Raw genomic sequence first — 17,432 nt, 5'->3', positions numbered from 1 at the left:
CTTCGGTCCGGGAAGTTGTTCCTTCCTTCCAGTGGTCGGTGTTTACGACGGATGCCAGCTCACGGGTTGTGAACCTGGAGGTTCACAAAACTGGGGGGTCCAGTCGGCCCTGAGTCGCTGGACTTGTGTGGACCTATGACCACACCTCCTTGAATGTGTCTGGTCTCGGTAGCTACCCAGGGTCGGGCCTGGCTAGTGCCTGGTGGGAGACCACCTGGGAATACCAGGTGCTGTCTACTGTTCATTGTCCTACTATTTTAGGCGATCAGGCTATGCTTCTCCTTGTGGTCGACCGATCTGGTTTCAGCCGGACAACGCCACGGCCGTGGCTTCAGTCTACCATCAGGTATGCCGGCAGGCGGACTACTGGAGTCGCCAGATGCTGGACCAGGGCGACTGGTCTTTGTGCTTGGGGTGTTTCGGCTCCCTTGCAGGAGGTGAGCCTCACATGGCATGGATCTCCTGGCAGCTTGTCTCCGCCGCAAGGGTGTCAAAGTTAGTGGCCAGGTCTAGTGATCTTGTACAGACGCGTCAGTCGCACTGGTGGCCCTGTGTTGTCTGTATCGGTAATTTTTTGCCATTCCTCCATGGTAGTTGCTTCCTCGGCCGCTCCACAGAGTGGATGCTGAGGAGATCCCGATGATTCTAATCGCTCCAGATTGACCTTGGCGTCCTTGGTACGCTGATATCGGGCGCCTGGTAGCGGAGGCACCCTGGCGATTGCCAGGGCAGGAGGTTCCTGTCTCAAGGTCCCATACTTCCTCCTGTTGTACAGTCACTGACTTGCTCAACATGGTTATTGGAAGCCAGACTTTAGGTGACCAGGGTCTGTCTGACTCGGTCATCTCAACAGGGCACCGTAGTCTTCTTCCGGAGGATCTACCGTCTTACCTCTCTTGGTGCGAAGGGATGGAGTGACGTCCACGGGCGTACTCTCGGTGTCCAGGGTCCTGCTGTTTTTAAAGCTTGGATTGGATCTAAAAAATGCTTAAAGCACCGTTTGGGGGCAGATTTCAGCCTTGGCTGTGTTCTTTTAGTGGCCTTTTTGCGGCCCGTTCCCTGGTGGGTCCCCTTTTTTTGTGTGCAAGGGGTTTGTCATATACTTTCCCCTCTTGGCCCATCTCTTCCCCCATGAGTTTTGACTCTGGTGCTCTCGGTTCTTCAGGAACCTTCCTTTTGGAAACATCAGAGAGATTTTCTCTTGACACTATCTCAGAAGGTGGCCCCATTAGTGGCCTTTACCTCTGTTAGAGGGGTTTCTGAGTTGGCGGTCTTGTCTTGCAAGCCGCCATGCTTGATCCCCCATAAGGATTAGGTGATGGTGCGCTGACTCTTTTGTGTCGGTGTCTGGTCCACAAAAGGGCCTGGCGGTCTCGTCGACCACCATTTCTCGGTGGATCAGGCAGGCCGTCATACAGGCCTATGCTCCTAAGGGGCGGGCCCCCCTTTCCGGTCACGGCACTTTCAACCAGGGCAATTGGTGCTTCCTGGGTTTTTTTTTTTCGACATCATGCGTCGGTCTCACAGGTGTGCGAGGCGGTGATTTGCTCGTCCGTTCACGCTTTTTCCAGAATTGACATGGTTGCTGTGAGTGCATCTTATGATGTTTTTTTCAGCCGCTAGTTTTTGCCGGCGGCTGTTTAAAGTTGCACCTCCTCCGTTGAGGAGCTCTGCTTGTTTTGGGGTGAAGTTAAAAATGGTTTTTACTGATATATTTCCCACCCCTCGTTTTTTGACACTGCTTGGGGACGTCCCACTTGTCAAGATTTAAGGAGCTGTGTCCGTCCATGGACGATAAGAGAAAATAGGATTTTTTGTACTCACCGTAAAATCCTTTTCTCTGAAGTCCATGGACGGACACAGCTCCCACCCCTCCTTTTTAGGTTTGTACTGCTTGTTACGAACTGAGGCTGCATGCTGCAGTGAGGAGGGTTATGTCTGGAGGGACCGCCCCCTGGGCGGGGCTGTTCAACTCTGTTAATGTAACATGTATTTAACTATTTAACATGTTTCTGCCTAGTCCTCTCCTGTAAACAGGGAACATAACCCACTTGTCAAGATTTAAGGAGCTGTGTCCGTCCATGGACTTCAGAGAAAAGGATTTTACGGTGAGTACAAAAAATCCTATTTTTCACAGTAAACAATGCATTTTAAATGCATTTTTTGCTGTGAAAATGACAATGGTCCCAAAAATGTGTCAAAATTGTCCGAAGTGTCCGCCATAATGTCGCAGTCATGAAAAAAAAAACGCTGATCGCCGCCATTAGTAGTAAAAAAATAAAAATGCAATAAAACTATTTTTTTTTTCCCCAAAAATATGTAGAAGAATACGTATCGGCCTAAACTGAGGAGAATTTTTTTTTATATATATATATATTTTTGGGGGATATTTATTACAGCAAAAAGTAAAAAATATTGAATTTTTTTAAAATTGTGGCTCTATTTTTGTTTATAGCGCAAAAAATAAAAACCGCAGAGGTGATCAAATACCAGCAAAAGAAAGCTCTATTTGTGGGAAAAAAGGACGCCAATTTTGTTTGGGAGCCACGTCGCACGACCGCGCAATGGTCTGTTAAAGCGACGCAGTGCCGAATCGCAAAACCTGGACGGGTCCTTTAGCTGCCTAAAGGTCCGGGTCTTGAGTGGTTAAAGTGATTATAAAGCTTTTTTTTTTTTATTTTTATTTTTTATAAATAACAAATGCTAGCCCCCATTCACACCTAGGCGCCGCTGCCGCCAGAGGGATGAAAACACATGTCCCTCTATGGAGATGGTTCACATCTCCACGCTGAACCCCTGGACGCCTGAAAAAAGGTCCCGGACCTTTTTTTCAGGCGGCTTTCGGCGTTCGGGAACCATCTCCGTAGAGGTAGTCAATCTGGGGCACATCTAGGCGGACAATACCGGCGTTTTGTCGCCGCAAATCGCGGTACAAAACGCAGCTATTTGTACCGCGATTTGCGGCGACAAAACGCCGCAAATTTGTCTGCCTAGGTGTGAATGGAGCCTTAGACTTGTGCAAGGGTTTTGCAAAGAGTGGCCCTGATCATCCTTTTCTGAGGCCCTCCCACTGTGCTCCTGGCTCCTCTTTTTGAGTGCCACCACAGAGAGCCGTTTTCCATGGGGGGCACTCCTGAATCCTGCTGCTGCGCCCATTGACGCAGAAGGCGGGACTCGATCCCAACTCCTGTGTCATTGGACTTGGTTGACAGCAGCGGGAGCCAATACTATCAATCTATCCAATGAAGAACCAAGACAGTGGTTGGAGCTGCTGAAACGTTCAGGTAAGAAAAAGCGTGGCGATCTACGAGGAACTTTGGCCCCTTCTTTTGCCCCCCCCCCTGCAGCCTACAAGACTGCAGGACCTTTAAGAAAGTGCAGCGAGACTCATGCATGCGCAGTAGGAAACCGGCTGTGAATCAGAGGGCTTCACTGCTGGTTGCCCTTACCAAAGATACCACCGCCTGCACTTAAAGCCGATATCGCTGGATCCCTGGACAAGTTAGTGTCCTTATTAGGTCAGCAGCTACAGTATTTGTAGCTACTGACTTCTAATCTTTTAGGGGGAGACTGGAGCTCCTCTTTAAGACTAAGGCTGCATTCACACCTAGGCGACAAAACGCCTGAAGCGCGACGCTCGTGCCGCTGGAGGGGAGAATTTCCATTGATGTCTATGAGATGGTTCACATCTCATAAACGCTGTACGCCTGCCGCCTGAAAACAAGTCCCGGACCCTTTTTTTTCAGGCGGCATTGGCGTTCGGCCATAGACATCAATGTAAATTCTTTGTGAAAAAAAAAAAAGTAAAGTAAACTAATCGCGGCAAAAAACGCCGCTTATGCGGCGTTACAATGTGAATGGAGCCTTAGGCAGGCTATTCATTCTTCAATTTTTTCAGATTGACTCCCTAGGTTAATAAAGGACTCTGCTCCTTGTTGGATAACACCATGTTTATCCAACAAATTCTGAAGCGTGGATTGGCAGACAGTTTTATAGTGTTGAGATCTGTCATTGTACTTTATGGAAATTACATTTGCCAGTCACTACACGTGTTCTTCTCGTATAGTGTAATTCAGCGCTTTTTTTTATTTTTGTTAAATTTTTTACTATTAGTACAGTTAGCCAGGGTGTATTTGGTTATATTAGTGCCGCATGGTTACCATTGATAACGTTCCTTCAGAGGCCTCATTCTTTCTGTAGCCACAATGTTACAGGTTCCTTTTTGCAGAAATTAAAATAATTTCTTCCTTCTGGAGGTTGTATGATTAATGTACAAAGGTCCTGTGGTTTCTACTGTCACCCATAGTTGGCTACTGAGCTTTGGAACTCCTCTCTTCAGTCCCTATCCACTATCGCTTTCAGTCCTGTTGGTGGATTGGTTTGACTGCTACAGTTTTTCAAGGGATAAAGTATAACTAAAAGCACATTTTTTTTTTTTTGATGGTGGAAATGCATTAGAACACATCGGGTTTGTATTGCTGGCTTTGCCCCTGTTGGAGAGATGGAGCGAGTCACCCTCGTTGTCCTGTTTATCTGTTTATCCTTCTTGCCAAGTGTAAATGTGAAGAAAAATCCCCACTTTTTTGGGTTCTCACCAGAACAGGAATAGAGGTAAAATCTTCCAATGGGGACACTAGTTCTGTTGACCCTGATAACTAGAGGTTCCCTCAGTTTGGAGGGATTTTTTTTTCTTGAATTTTGCTTTTAGCAGCGGACAGGAAGTTACAAATCTACTCAATAGGGGCACAAATGGTAAATGTGACACGCTATAACCCTTCATTGAGGTTTGCCTGTGGTTTACTAGGGTTATGGCTGAAGCTAGAGCTCCTCTAACTTTTTTATTTTATTTTTTTACCTAGATGGACTTGTGTCTCTTTTTCGATCTGACTAACTATGTAACTCTAAACCGGTAACCTATAAGAATTTTCAAAGCGCCGCCTGTGGAGATTTTTAAGTACCGTAGTTTGTCGCCGTTCCACGAATGTAAGCAATTCTAGAGCGTGACATGTTGGGTATCTATTTACTCACCGTAACGTCTTCCATATTTTTCAAAACAATTGGGTTTTTTTTTTTTTTTTTATTCATTGAAGTGTATTTTTTATAAACAAAATTGTGTTCGAAAAACCACTGCGCAAATACCATGTGACTTAAAAAAAGCAACTGTGTGTGTGTGTGTGTGTGTGTGTGTGTGTGTGTGTTATAAGTACCGTATTTTTCGCTCCATAAGACGCCCCTAGGTTTTAGAGGATGAAAACAAATGGTGTACTAAAATATTTTCCAGTGCCATAAATGCAGGGTGACCTCATGTTATCTCATCTGCATCTGCCTGACAGAAGACGGAGCAGCCCGAGCGGCCAAATGCTCTGTCTTCTTTCTCAGGCAGTGTCATGCCCAGTCGGGAGATCGAGAAAAAGGGGAAAATATTGCGCTAACCAAAAACAATTAAAACGAAAGCAGCCACACTACAATATGACAAATATTGATATTGAACAGTGATGTGAAAAGAAAAATGTAGCGGGAGATCGCCTGGCACCCACGGGGGGGGGGGGGGGGTGTTATGCATGTCTGTCCCCACGCTCTCCTGCCTCTCTTCTGGCGGTGATGGCGGGGAAACATTGCCGTTGGCAGTGGAGCCTGTTGTATATTCACACCATAAGACGCAGAGACATTTCCCCCCGTATTTCTGGGGGGGGGGGGGGAGGAAGTGCGTCTTATGGTGCAGGAAATAAGGTCATTTTCTAGCAAAAAATACAGACTTAAAAATTTTATTTTACAAAAAGTGCCAGAAGTGGCTCGGTTTTCATGCGGTTACTCTATCTATAAATGGGGGAAATGTCCTTTAAATGTAGTTTGCTGTGAGTAGCTGCACTTTGCACGTCGTGTTTTTTTCCTCTTTGCCACACAGTTTCTTGGAGCTTTCTGTTAGATTTTATTACATAATCATATAAATCTAAGTCTTACCTCTTTTATGTGGTCTAATATATTTCTGCCCCACAAACCTCAGGTTTGAGGTTTTTACATTTTATATGTCTTGGTTGAATTTGCAGAGATTGAAATTGGGGCTTTGTATTGCTCGTTGTATGAATTTATTTGTTTGGCCGATTTTCCCATTTCAGTGGCTCTCGGCCCTCTGTTACATTGTAGACAATGGCAGAATTCTTGAACTGCATTGTAAAGTGCATGTTAATAAAATAGGGTAGCATTTAAAAAAAAAAGAAAACCTGGTTCTGACTAGGGTAGCTAAGTTGCACCCTTCCACTTCTCCAAATTTATTCCGACGATGTGGCCAGTTGATGATGATGATGCACCACTGGTGGCAATGCCCCCTCGTGACTAGGTTCTGGATTAGGACATTTAATCTAATAAACTCTGTTACATGGGTGAACATTCGCAGATCTTCAGAAGCAGCTCTTTTTCACAAACTACCTGATGCCCGGAAAATCTGTGAAATTGATTATATGCTGGACATTGGAAACAGTAGGTTATTCCTCTTGCTTACGTTAAAAGTAAACTCAATTGGATCATGATTAACCACTTGCTGACGGCCGTACGACTTTGTACGGCCTCAGCGCGGCTCCCAATCCCTAACAGGCCGTCTTTTTACGGCCTCCCCTTTTCGCGTTCCCCGCGCGCGCTCCCGAGCGCGCAGCGGGGAACTGCTGTGCTGGCCGTGTCCCTTGGACACAGCCAGTCACAGATCGCCGTGAACGGCCAATCGGAGCGGCCGTTTCCTAGGCGATCTGTGCGGCCAATGAGAGATGATCTCATATGTTTACATATGAGATCATCTCTCATTCCCGGCTCTCGCAGACAGCGGTGCTGTCAGGGGAGAGAGGAGACGGATCTGTGTCTCTTGTACATAGAGACACAGATCGGTCACCCCCCCTCCCCCACAGTTAGAACACTATATAGGGTACACGTTTAACCCCTTCCTCACCCCCTAGTGTTAACCCCTTCACTGCCAGTCACATTTATACAGTAATTAGTGCATATTTATAGCACTGATTGCAGTATAAATGTGAATGGCGCCAAAAATGTGTCAAAAGTGTCCGATGTGTCCGTCATAACGTCGCAGTCCCAATAAAAATCGCAGATCGCCGCCATTTCTAGTAAAAAAAAAGCATTTATACAGTAATTAGTGCATATTTATAGCACTGATTGCAGTATAAATGTGAATGGCGCCAAAAATGTGTCAAAAGTGTCCGATGTGTCCGCCATAACGTCGCAGTCCCAATAAAAATCGCAGATCGCCGCCATTTCTAGTAAAAAAAAAAAAATAAATAATTCTGTCCCTTATTTTGTAGGCGCTATAACTTTTGCGCAAACCAGTCGCTTATTGCGATTTTTTTTTTTTTTTTTTTTTTTTACTAAAAATATGTAGAATACGTATCGGCCTAGACTGAGGATAAAAAAAAAAACGTAAAAAAAAAAATTGAGCTATTTATTATAGCAACAAAGTAAAAATATTTTATTTTTTTTCAAAATTGTCGCTCTATTTTTGTTTATAGCGCAAAAAATAAAAACCGCAGAGGTGATCAAATACCACCAAAAGAAAGCTCTGTTTGTGGGGAAAAAAGGACGTTAATTTTGTTTGGGAGCCACGTCGCACGACCGCGCAATTGTCAGTTAAAGCGACGCAGTGCCGAATCGCAAAAAGTCCTCTGGTCAGGAAGGGGTTTAAGTGCCCAGTAAGGAAGTGGTTAATGATAAACTCCCCCATATACTTTGTAATAACTCCAAGAAGTTTGATAAAATATGGAACCCGTGGATCGGTTACATCTTGACTTCTTAATGAACTCCAGGTTGATGATTTTTTTTTTTTCTGCTTCTCCTTCCTTTCTTTTTCCTCATTTCCCTTCTTTTCTGGTATCTACATGTTAGAGCTGCACAATTGTTAAAAAAAAAAACCTGATCTTGATTTAACCTGACGATCTCAATTGCAGAGTTTGCTGATTCTTTCATCGAACAAGTAGAGAGACCTACAGTAAAACCTTGGTTTGCAAGCCTAATTCATTCCAGAAACATGCTTGTAATCCAAAGCACTTGTATATCAAAGCATTTTTTTTACAGGGTATAAAAGAGAAGAGAGGCACCTCTAAGTGTAGCAATAAGTTGCTAAATGTTGTACCTTCATTAAATGTAACCATATTTCTACACTTAGAGGCTCCTCTCTTCTTTTTTATACTTGGTTGTGACATGACGCTACTCTTATCAAGACATCGCTTGTATATCAAGGCAAAATGTATTAAAACCTTTTGCTTGTCTTGCAAAACACTCTCAAACCAAGTTACACTCAAACCAAGGTTTTACTGTATCTGCTCACTCAGCTGTCAAAAGAAAAAAATCCAGGCAGCCTGCCAAGTTTTTAACATGAAACATTGTAACCAACGCTTCCTCCTTGGATCAAAGGCATAAATGTCTGTGTGTAAATGCAGGAAGTTTAACCACTTAGTCTAAATCTTTTTCTGAAACTTTTTTTTAAAGCGGAGGTTCACCCTAAAACCATTATATAACATTACATACAGCATACGAACGACATGTACAGTATGCTTTTTTTTTTTTTCCCCCGTACATACAGTTTAATTGCTTTTTTCCCCCGGCCTCAGTGTTCTGATTCCTGTGGGACTGGGCGTTCCTATTGAGAGCTTAGATGATTGACGTCTGGTGAAAAACTTCCCATGGCGCATAAATCGCGTCACCAGTTTTCCGTAAATAACCAATGGTTAAAATGACTATTGCTGCAATATTTTATGTCGCACAGTATTTGCCCAGCCGTCTTTCAAACGCAATTTTTGGGGAAAATATACACTTCAATAAATAATAAAAAAAAAAAAGAAACGGTAAAGTTAGCCCAATTTTTTTTTTTTTTATGTGAAAGATGTTGCGCCGCGAGAATCTTGATTTATCTTCTAAGCAAAAAAAAAATTGTGATTCTCATTTTAGCCAGAATCGTGCAACTCTACTACATGTACGGTATATTTGGCTGCTTATGGGGCCTCACAGTGGTGAGTCCTACGATAATCTCAGGGATCACGGCCGGGGACCCCCCCCTTTTCCCTATACCACGCCTTTATTCCTGCTCCCTATCATACCTGGTAATATTCCTGAGTACTGATGAGAAGCAATGGTTTTGGTTTCCATTACTACTCAGGAATTTTTTATTTATTTTTTTGACAATGATTGTTTTTTTTCTTGCTTTTTGATAAGGGTGGATAATGCATTCAACCCTCGGAGGTTAACCTGAGATTATTACTCTAAAACATGCTTCTTTGATGTACATTTGGTTGATGATCTTTTGTGATCACACCTTTCGTGTCGTCGTTTTACTATGTTGACAACCTGAAAATTGGTTTGTTACAATAATACGTCTGTTTCTACCAGACATTGTTTCCTTTCCAATAAAAAAAAAAAAATATTGAAATATATAAAAGAAAAATGCATCCTAGTGGGGTAATCCTGAAGTAGCCGTTGTAGATCTGGTTGCATACAGACATTTGTAAAAATCATTTGCTTTTGCAAATCTCTGTTGTAAAATGTTTACTATTTAATGTTTTCTAATCTGTAGCCAATGACCCTTTTCACGGGGGTGGATTCTAACCCCCTCTAAGAAGTGATCCACAGTGTTTGTTTTTTCCAGTGGAATGGGTATTTTATATTGAAACCTCACACTGCAACAAAGATGTTGACGTCACCTGAAAAGAAAGTGACGCTTCTCCTCCGGCCCCCAACGTGCACACTTTTTTTTGGAAGTTGGTACCTATTTCTGACAGGTACCTGCTCCTACTTTCATTTGGACTGCCTACGTCACATGTGTCAAACACAAGGCCTGCAGTCTGAGTCTTGCACCTCTCCTACAGCTGCTGCACCCCCCACCTTGTCTCGGCAGAGAGGACAGAACTCCTTTGTCAGATCCTGTGCTTCTCCGTGTAGCCACAGAGAGGCTTGTCTTAAATTTTTACTTGGTGCCTTACCTGCATTAAATTGGCCCCACACCTGTGTAATAAGTGTTTCGTTTTAAAGGGATGAAGTGGCAACCCTACTACCTCCCAGACTCTACACTTTCTACCCACTTCTTTCTGGATACAGCACATGGTAAGGGGGGTGGAATTTTTGACTTCTGATAGTGGGGGCTACAGATAGAGCCGGCCCTCTGAGGGCAGCCATAATGCAGATGTGGCCTGGGATGAAATTGAGTTTGCCACCCCTGGCCTAGGCGATCCCTGCAGTAGGATAAAAACATTTTACTACTTGCTGTACTCCTCTCTACTTGCCTCCATCAATCAGCGCTGTGCACAGCTGCATCTCATCTTTCCCGCTTTACACAGGGACTGAAGGAGCAGTGGGAGCCATTGGCTTCTGCTGCTGTCAATCAAATGCTGTAAGGAAAGGGGCAGAAGCCTGGGCTGAGCATGCGCTGTGTGTGTCTGTGGCGTGAGCCTGCACATCTGCAACGCCTAGCAGGTTTTCTATGGGGACAGACAGAAGAGGTTTGGGAACACTCTGTGCAATAGCAGTGCACAGAACAGGTAAACATAAGGCCCCTTTCACACTGAATCTCTCCGTCAGCCGATCTGTCTGCTCAGTGAGGGAATCTCTCCATTGAGCAGGTGGGTGAAAGGTCTGTGTCTGCTCCGCTTATGCAGAATGAACATATACCGCTTTCCTCTATGGGCAGTTGGATGTAAACAGACCGCCTGACTGCTGGCGTGATGGCGGGCATTAAGAGATGATCTCCTCTCTCTGCTCCCTTGCCTCAACTCTAGCAGTGTAGCGGTGTTCTGTTGTGTGGGTGGAAGAGCAGTGATGGGGGGCGGCCGGTGAGAGATGATCACATTTCTCTGCTCCCCTGCCTCGCCTCCAGCAGTATATCAGACCCACTGTGAGTGTGGAAAACCAGTGATGCAGGTGGGTGGTGAGAGATCTCATCTCTAAGGCTGGGTTCACACTACGGTTTTCCCGTCCGTCAGCCGCATACGATTTCAGTATTGAAAACGTACGGGCCCGGACGGGAAAACGTATAGATAGACAATGCATTTCAAATCGTATGCACTCAGATGCATCCGGGTGCGTACGATTTGCTGGCAAAACGTTTTTTAAACGTACGCAAAACCGTGTTCAACCACGGTTTTGCGGTCGTTTTTAAAACAGTATGGCAAACGCATACATTTTCCTTTAACATTAATGTCAATGGAAAACGCACATATGTGCGGTTCCATACGTTCCCGTCCGTTTCAGCCGCATACGGTTTTTCATATAAATCGTATGCGGCTGACGGACGGGAAAACCGTAGTGTGAACCCAGCCTAACAGTGTAGCGGCCCCGCTGTGAAGGCTGAACAGCGGTGATGCGGGCGGTGAGAGATGTCGTCTCTCTGCTCGCTCTGCCGGCGCATGTCAGACAGTGCAGCCTTCTTGGCCCAGCTGCAAACGGGCCACGGCACAGTAGTTGATGACCCCTGCCCTAAGGTCTCTGGTAAGAAAAAATATATATAATGTTTGGGGGTTCGAAGTAATTTTCTTGCAAAAATATTGATTTTTTAACTTTGTAAGAAACAAGAAAAATGTTTAGGCTCTGTTCACCCCTAGGCGTTTTTCTGCCGCAAGTCTCAGCTCTAAAAACGCTCAGCGAGACGCATCCCTTTCATTTCGATGGCCCCTGTTCACATCAGAGCGTTCTGTCACCTGAAGCAAAACGCCCGTTGTTCCAAAAAGTACAGGAGCTTCTTTTTTGGCAGATTACAGGCGTTTTATTGCTTTTACGTTGGTGACTTTTTAACCTTTGAAAAAGCCTGTACAAAAACGCTGCAAAAACACCTGTACAATGGCAACGCCTCGATGTGAACAGAGCTTTTGTCTTTAAGTGGTCAAACGTCTCTCATTTAGACCCCTGAGGCACTTTACAAGCGCTAAAAATAGCGCTTGTAAAGCGCCTCTCGTGTCATTCCAATGTGAGAAGCCCTGGAGAGGTGCACTGGTCTCAAGTCCTGCAAGCAGCTTCTTTGAGGCCCTTTAGGAGCAGAGTGTGTACACCGCACCTAAAGTTCCCCAGCCCATTGAAATCAATGGGCAGCGCCGCAGGGATCGCTTTTTACCCCTTTTTCCTCTGCCAACGATGAGCTGAGTGAGCAGAGAACTCTCTATACTTGTTTCCTGAATGAATCGGGATATTCTGCATAGAGATCGTGAGGGGGGTTGACTCGAGATCACAATTTAACGATTAATCGTGCAGCTCTACCATACTTTAATATGTGGTTGCTGTATGTAGTGCTGTGGTGCGCTTTATTCCCAGGGATTTATTTCTGTGCACTTTGTGGCTGCCAAGCTTATTTGTATTCCTGTAAAATGTCTTCATTGTAGTAATAAATGTTTGTCAGATGTGCCGATGTGAAAATGGCTAGTATTTGGCTGCATCATTATGATGTAGTTTATAACTGGTCTGTATTAAACCATCATTTTCTATGCCTCAAACTTTAAGTGCATTTGTCTTCTAGGTTACGATCACATGAGGTGTGTGTTTGTTGTGTTTTTTTTTTGTTTTTGTTTTTTTTTCACACTGGTGGTTTATCTTGACTATCACCTTGTGAAAATGTGTAACATTTGTGTGGAAATCATTGGAAAAGTCCAAGCACAACACAGAGTGTTTTGAATAACTTTTTTGCTAAATCACACATGTGAAAACCTCTTAGGGGTTTCTGGCCTTTGCAGAAATCTGACATAAGCCCAGGTTCACATTGGGCTGCTGGGGTGAAGCCCATGCGAGTTCAGCTGAACTCGCACAATTTCACTCCCGCCTGTCAGGCCTGATTTCGGCCGCGATTACAGAGATTTCTGTGCAGGTTTCTGCACAGATGTCAATGTAAATCGCAGGCCGCATTCGCAACAAGTAGTACAGAAACTACTTTTTAAAATCGGTGCAGCGTTGCAAATGCCGCCATTTGACGTGTCAAATCGCACCAGTGTGAACCAGGGCTAAGAGAATGAGGCTGTCATTTTTGATCCCTTCCTGAAAATGTTGGCCATTTTGCTGGTCTTTTAAAATACATACCTTGGCGGTATGTTTTGAGTGATTGTCCTGCTGGAAGACCCATCCACGACCCATCATCAGTGTTCTGGCTATAGGAAGAAGGTTCTCATTCAAGATTTTACAATACATGGCCCTGTCCATTGGCCCCTAAATGCATCAAATTTGGCCTGTATTTTTAGCAGAGAAACTGCCCCAACGCATAACGTTTCCACCTCCATGCTTGACGGTAGGGATGGTGTTCTTAGAGTCATATAGTCAGCAATGCTTGAAGGTAAATTAGTTATTTGGACGAGTTAAAGCCATTCTAGTTGCTAGGATGTCTCTGCTTTTAATATTTGAGTCCCAAACCTGAACGGAGCATGCTGCAAATGAATTGCAGAAATTCTTTATCTTCATAATTGTTTCCGGGGCAGGGACTCAAAGGGGAGATTTGCTAAAACTGGAAATCTGGTGGAGCTCTGCATATTTTTATGTCAAAGCTTAAAGGGGTTGTAAAGGAATTTTTTTCATAATAAGCATCCTTTACCTGCAGACATTCCTCTTTTCACTTCCTCATTGTTCATTTTTGCTCAGAAGTTGCTCTATTTCTTCTCTGTTCTGTTCACTTCCTGCTTGTCTGATTTGTTACTGACCACTATGACTGGAGGGTTTACTGCGGTGGTCAGTAACGTGCTCACCCCCTCCTGGGAACTACATCTGTGCGGCAGGTCGCTCTCTACGTGTTAGAGACTTCAAGGAGGTGTGAATTACTGGGCGTGCCGCAATGCATACTGGGAAATGTAGTTCTTACATGAACGAGCGATGCAAACCAGGAAGTGAATGAGAGAACAGAAACCAGAATGCCGGAGGTGATATAGATGAAGGAATTTAATAGGTATTTACTCGTTTTTTCACAGAATCGTTACACTATTCTGTCTACCTTGCAGACATTAATTTTAGGCAACATTTTTTTTTCCTTTACAACTCCTTTAATTAAACACACTGAAGTTAGAAGTTGATTGGCTGTCATGCACAGCTGCATCAGATTTTGCACTCTCCAGTTGGTTGGTTCACCTCACCTTTACGAAAAAATAAATAAAAAACCTGTGCAAGTAAGAGGGGTGTCTATCTACAGCTTTGACTAACGTTTACTATAAGGCCCCTTTCACATTGGACCTGTAGCCGCGGGAATCGGCCGCTAACGGTGCAGTATTAACCCCTGCTAGCGGCCGATAAAGGGTTAATACCGCCCACAATGCGCCTCCTATAGAGGCGCATTGCGGGCGGTATTGCTGCGGTTTCCCATTGTTTTCAATGGGAAGGAGCAGTATACACGCCGCTCCTCTCACCGCTCCAAAGATGCTGCGGACAGGAGATTTTTTTTTTTTGTCTCCCGCCAGCGCATCGCCTCAGTGTGAAAGCCCTCTGGCTTTCACATTGAGCTAGCTGGGCAGGAGTTTTTCAGGCGGTATAGCAGCCCTATTTTTAGCGCTTTACCGCCTGAAAAACTCCTCAATGTGAAAGGGGTCTAAGTGTAGGCCATTTACCTCCTGAAGCCTGACTGGAATGTTCCCAGGATGTTTCTTTCATGATGGATGTATTGCAAAATGGTCACAATCATTGTGTGGGCTTAGATCGGGGGTAAGGGCAGAAACTGATATTTAGTGCCATCAATTTACATACAGTATATAAGTACCTGTAATATATAAAAGGCTGAGTGTAGTAACATCGGCCAGAGTTCATAAAGTTATTGTGTACTAAGCTGAATCTGGTTGGCATGGGATATTCGGGCATGCACTGTACATAGTATCTTTAGATACAAGCTTCAGGAATGTGGAGTTTTTATGTAGAGCACTTATTCATTTTCTCATAGATTTTAGTTCACTGTTGTGTGCGCCAAGTTGTGCAGACTCATTAGGTGGTGTTCACGTTCTCACCTTTGATGGATGTTTTTCTGTTTGTTTGCAGGAAGTTTGGGGAGCGGCCTCAACCCAAACGTCTCACAAGGTAAGGCATAATGCATCTGTTTCCTATTTGCCCAGCGAAGAACACGAAAAACAAAAATTGCAAAACCCTTTTTAGCACCTTGATAGCATCACAGGCATTGATGAGTGTGCATGTGAATCTTCAGGCTTGGCTTTTCACACCTCACTTCACCCTACAGTCACATCATCCCACCCATGGCATTCACTCCGTAGCACTGGTTCTGATGTAAGCAAGCCAGGTAAACAAAATGTGTGTGAACTAAATCAGACCACTACTAAAGGTTCTTCAACTTACTCTAGATAATGAAATGTGTGCAAATATGGAAGGTAGTGACCCTTCTTGGTAGCAAGTTATAAGTGAGCATTTCATAACCATGTAGAGCATAGATGTCATGCCGTCATATGGGTTGGCCAACCCAACATCTGACATCAGAGAAACCTAGGACAGGTAATAACAAATATATAAGGTATGGCATACAGTGTGTGCCTGTGGATTTGTTTTTTCTAAACACATCTCTACGGTGCGTTACAACTGCATTTTGTCAGAACAAGGAAAGTAATACATCATCATTCATACAACTTATCACGATACCAAGTATTGTATCATCTGCTATGGACAATATAGCCAGCTCTTGAAAAAGTGAATATTACCGCGCTTATCAGGGGAGAAAGAAGGGGGGGGGGGGAAGGGGGGTGAGGAGGGGTGGGGGTACAGCTGCGGCACTGAAAGGTGTATCAAACCATACGTAATTGATAATGGGGAAGGTAGTGCTGCGCTAATTTTAGCGCAGCACTACCTTCCCCATTATCAATAGCCAGCTCTTGCCTGCTTCCAATTTTACTAAATAAATGTAATGTCATTACTACAAATGCTGTTTTACCATTTTAGTTTGTAAACGATCACCTTGTAAAACAACCTATTAAGTTTAAAGCGGAGTTCCACTTAATCCACTCCTCGCCCCCTTACATGCCACATTTGGCATGTAATTTTTTTAGGGGGGGGGGGGGGAGGAGTGGGGGCTTCAGGAGGAGTGGGACTTTCTGTCCCACTTCCGCCGAGGGGCTGCAAAGACGAATAATCTAATCGCCTTTTGGCAGCCCCTCCCTGAAGGGGATCGCCTGTCCAATCGAATGACGCAGCGCCGCTCGCGCATGCCCAGTGGGTGCCCGGCCGTGAAGCCGAAAGCTGTCACGGCCGGGGTGCTACACTTAGAATGAAGACACTGGAACGTGGAGCAGGTGAGTGTATGTTAATTAAAAGCCAGCAGCTACACTTTTTGTAGGTGCTGACTTTTAATAAACATTTAAAAATGAGTTGAACACCCCCTTTAAAAACGCCCCTAGTGGCCGCTCAAAGAGCGGACGTATAGCTACGGGCTCCCGCCCAGGAGAGCCGACCTGCCGCCGTATAATGACGGTGCGCGGTCGGCTAGTGGTTAAAGGGCCTTTTTTTTTTTCAAAATGACACTGTTTTTTTGAATTTTATCTGATGTCTTTTTCACCCCAGATCTCATATTTAATAGAACCTGTCATGCTTTTTTCTATTACAAGGGATGTTTACAGTAAAAAAAAAAAATAGTATAAAAAAAATAAAAGGTAAAATAAGAGAAGAAATAAAAAAAATTTGCTTCCCGACGAGCTTGCATGCAGAAGCGAACGGTGTTCAAACCACACATGTGAGGTATCGCCGCGATCGGTAGAGCGAGAGCAATAATTCTAGCCCTAGACCTCCTCTGCAACTCACGAGCGGGCGCAATTTTGAAGCGCGACATGTTTGGTATCGATTTACTTGGCGTAACATTATCTTTTTATATATATATATATATATATATATATATATATATATATATATATATATATATATATATATATATATATATATATATATATATATAAAAACTTGGGCTAACTTTACCATTGCCTTATTTTTTTTAAGTCAGTGTATTTTTTTCCAACAAAAAGTGCGCTTATAAGACCGCTGCGCAAATACGGTGTGACATATAGTATTAAAACAACCGCTATTTTTTTTTCTAGGGTGTTAGAAATTTTTTATTTTTTATAATTTTTGGGGGTTCTAAGTAATGTTCTAGCAAAAAAATTGTTTTTAACTTGTAAACAAAAAATCTCAAAGAGACTCGGTCCTTAAGTGGTTAAAGATATTACCCGTGTCCCCCAAAAAGGCTTCACTTCTGTATCCTAAGTAATAATAAAGATATTGCTGAATGATCGCCCCTAGCTGAAATGTGAAAATGTCTTTGGAGCCCAGCTAGCTAAAGTGTTTGATTTCAGGTTTAGTGTCTGTGAGCTATGCTGTAAAGCTTCAGGTCTTGCTTTAGTAACCTAACAGTCTATTTTAGTTTAAAGGAAATCTAGAGGCATCAGCATGGAGATGACCTATACACAAAAAAAATACTTCCCATATTTACAAATGTGTTTAGTTGTTGC

The 17,432-nt window shown here is 43.8% G+C and overlaps 1 protein-coding gene across 4 annotated transcripts in view; it reads left to right on the top strand.

The window, feature by feature from the left end:
- Positions 1 to 17,432, top strand: part of RBPJ (recombination signal binding protein for immunoglobulin kappa J region) — a 154,271-nt gene that overhangs the window by 84,008 nt on the left and 52,831 nt on the right. For 2 of the 4 annotated variants that reach the window (XM_040335160.1, XM_040335161.1), the window contains exon 2: positions 14,971 to 15,009. The exons of 1 other annotated variant lie outside the window; for it this stretch is intronic. In XM_040335160.1, coding sequence (XP_040191094.1) covers positions 14,971 to 15,009 — 39 coding nt within the window. Of the gene's footprint in view, positions 1 to 14,970; positions 15,010 to 15,031; positions 15,227 to 17,432 lie in introns of those variants that run through there. One more of the 4 variants, XM_040335162.1, reaches the window with a different exon arrangement.

Source organism: Rana temporaria, chromosome 1 (assembly GCF_905171775.1).
Source record: "Rana temporaria chromosome 1, aRanTem1.1, whole genome shotgun sequence".
NCBI classification, from domain to species: Eukaryota; Metazoa; Chordata; class Amphibia; order Anura; family Ranidae; genus Rana; species Rana temporaria.
This window is presented reverse-complemented; position numbering and strand designations above follow the sequence as displayed.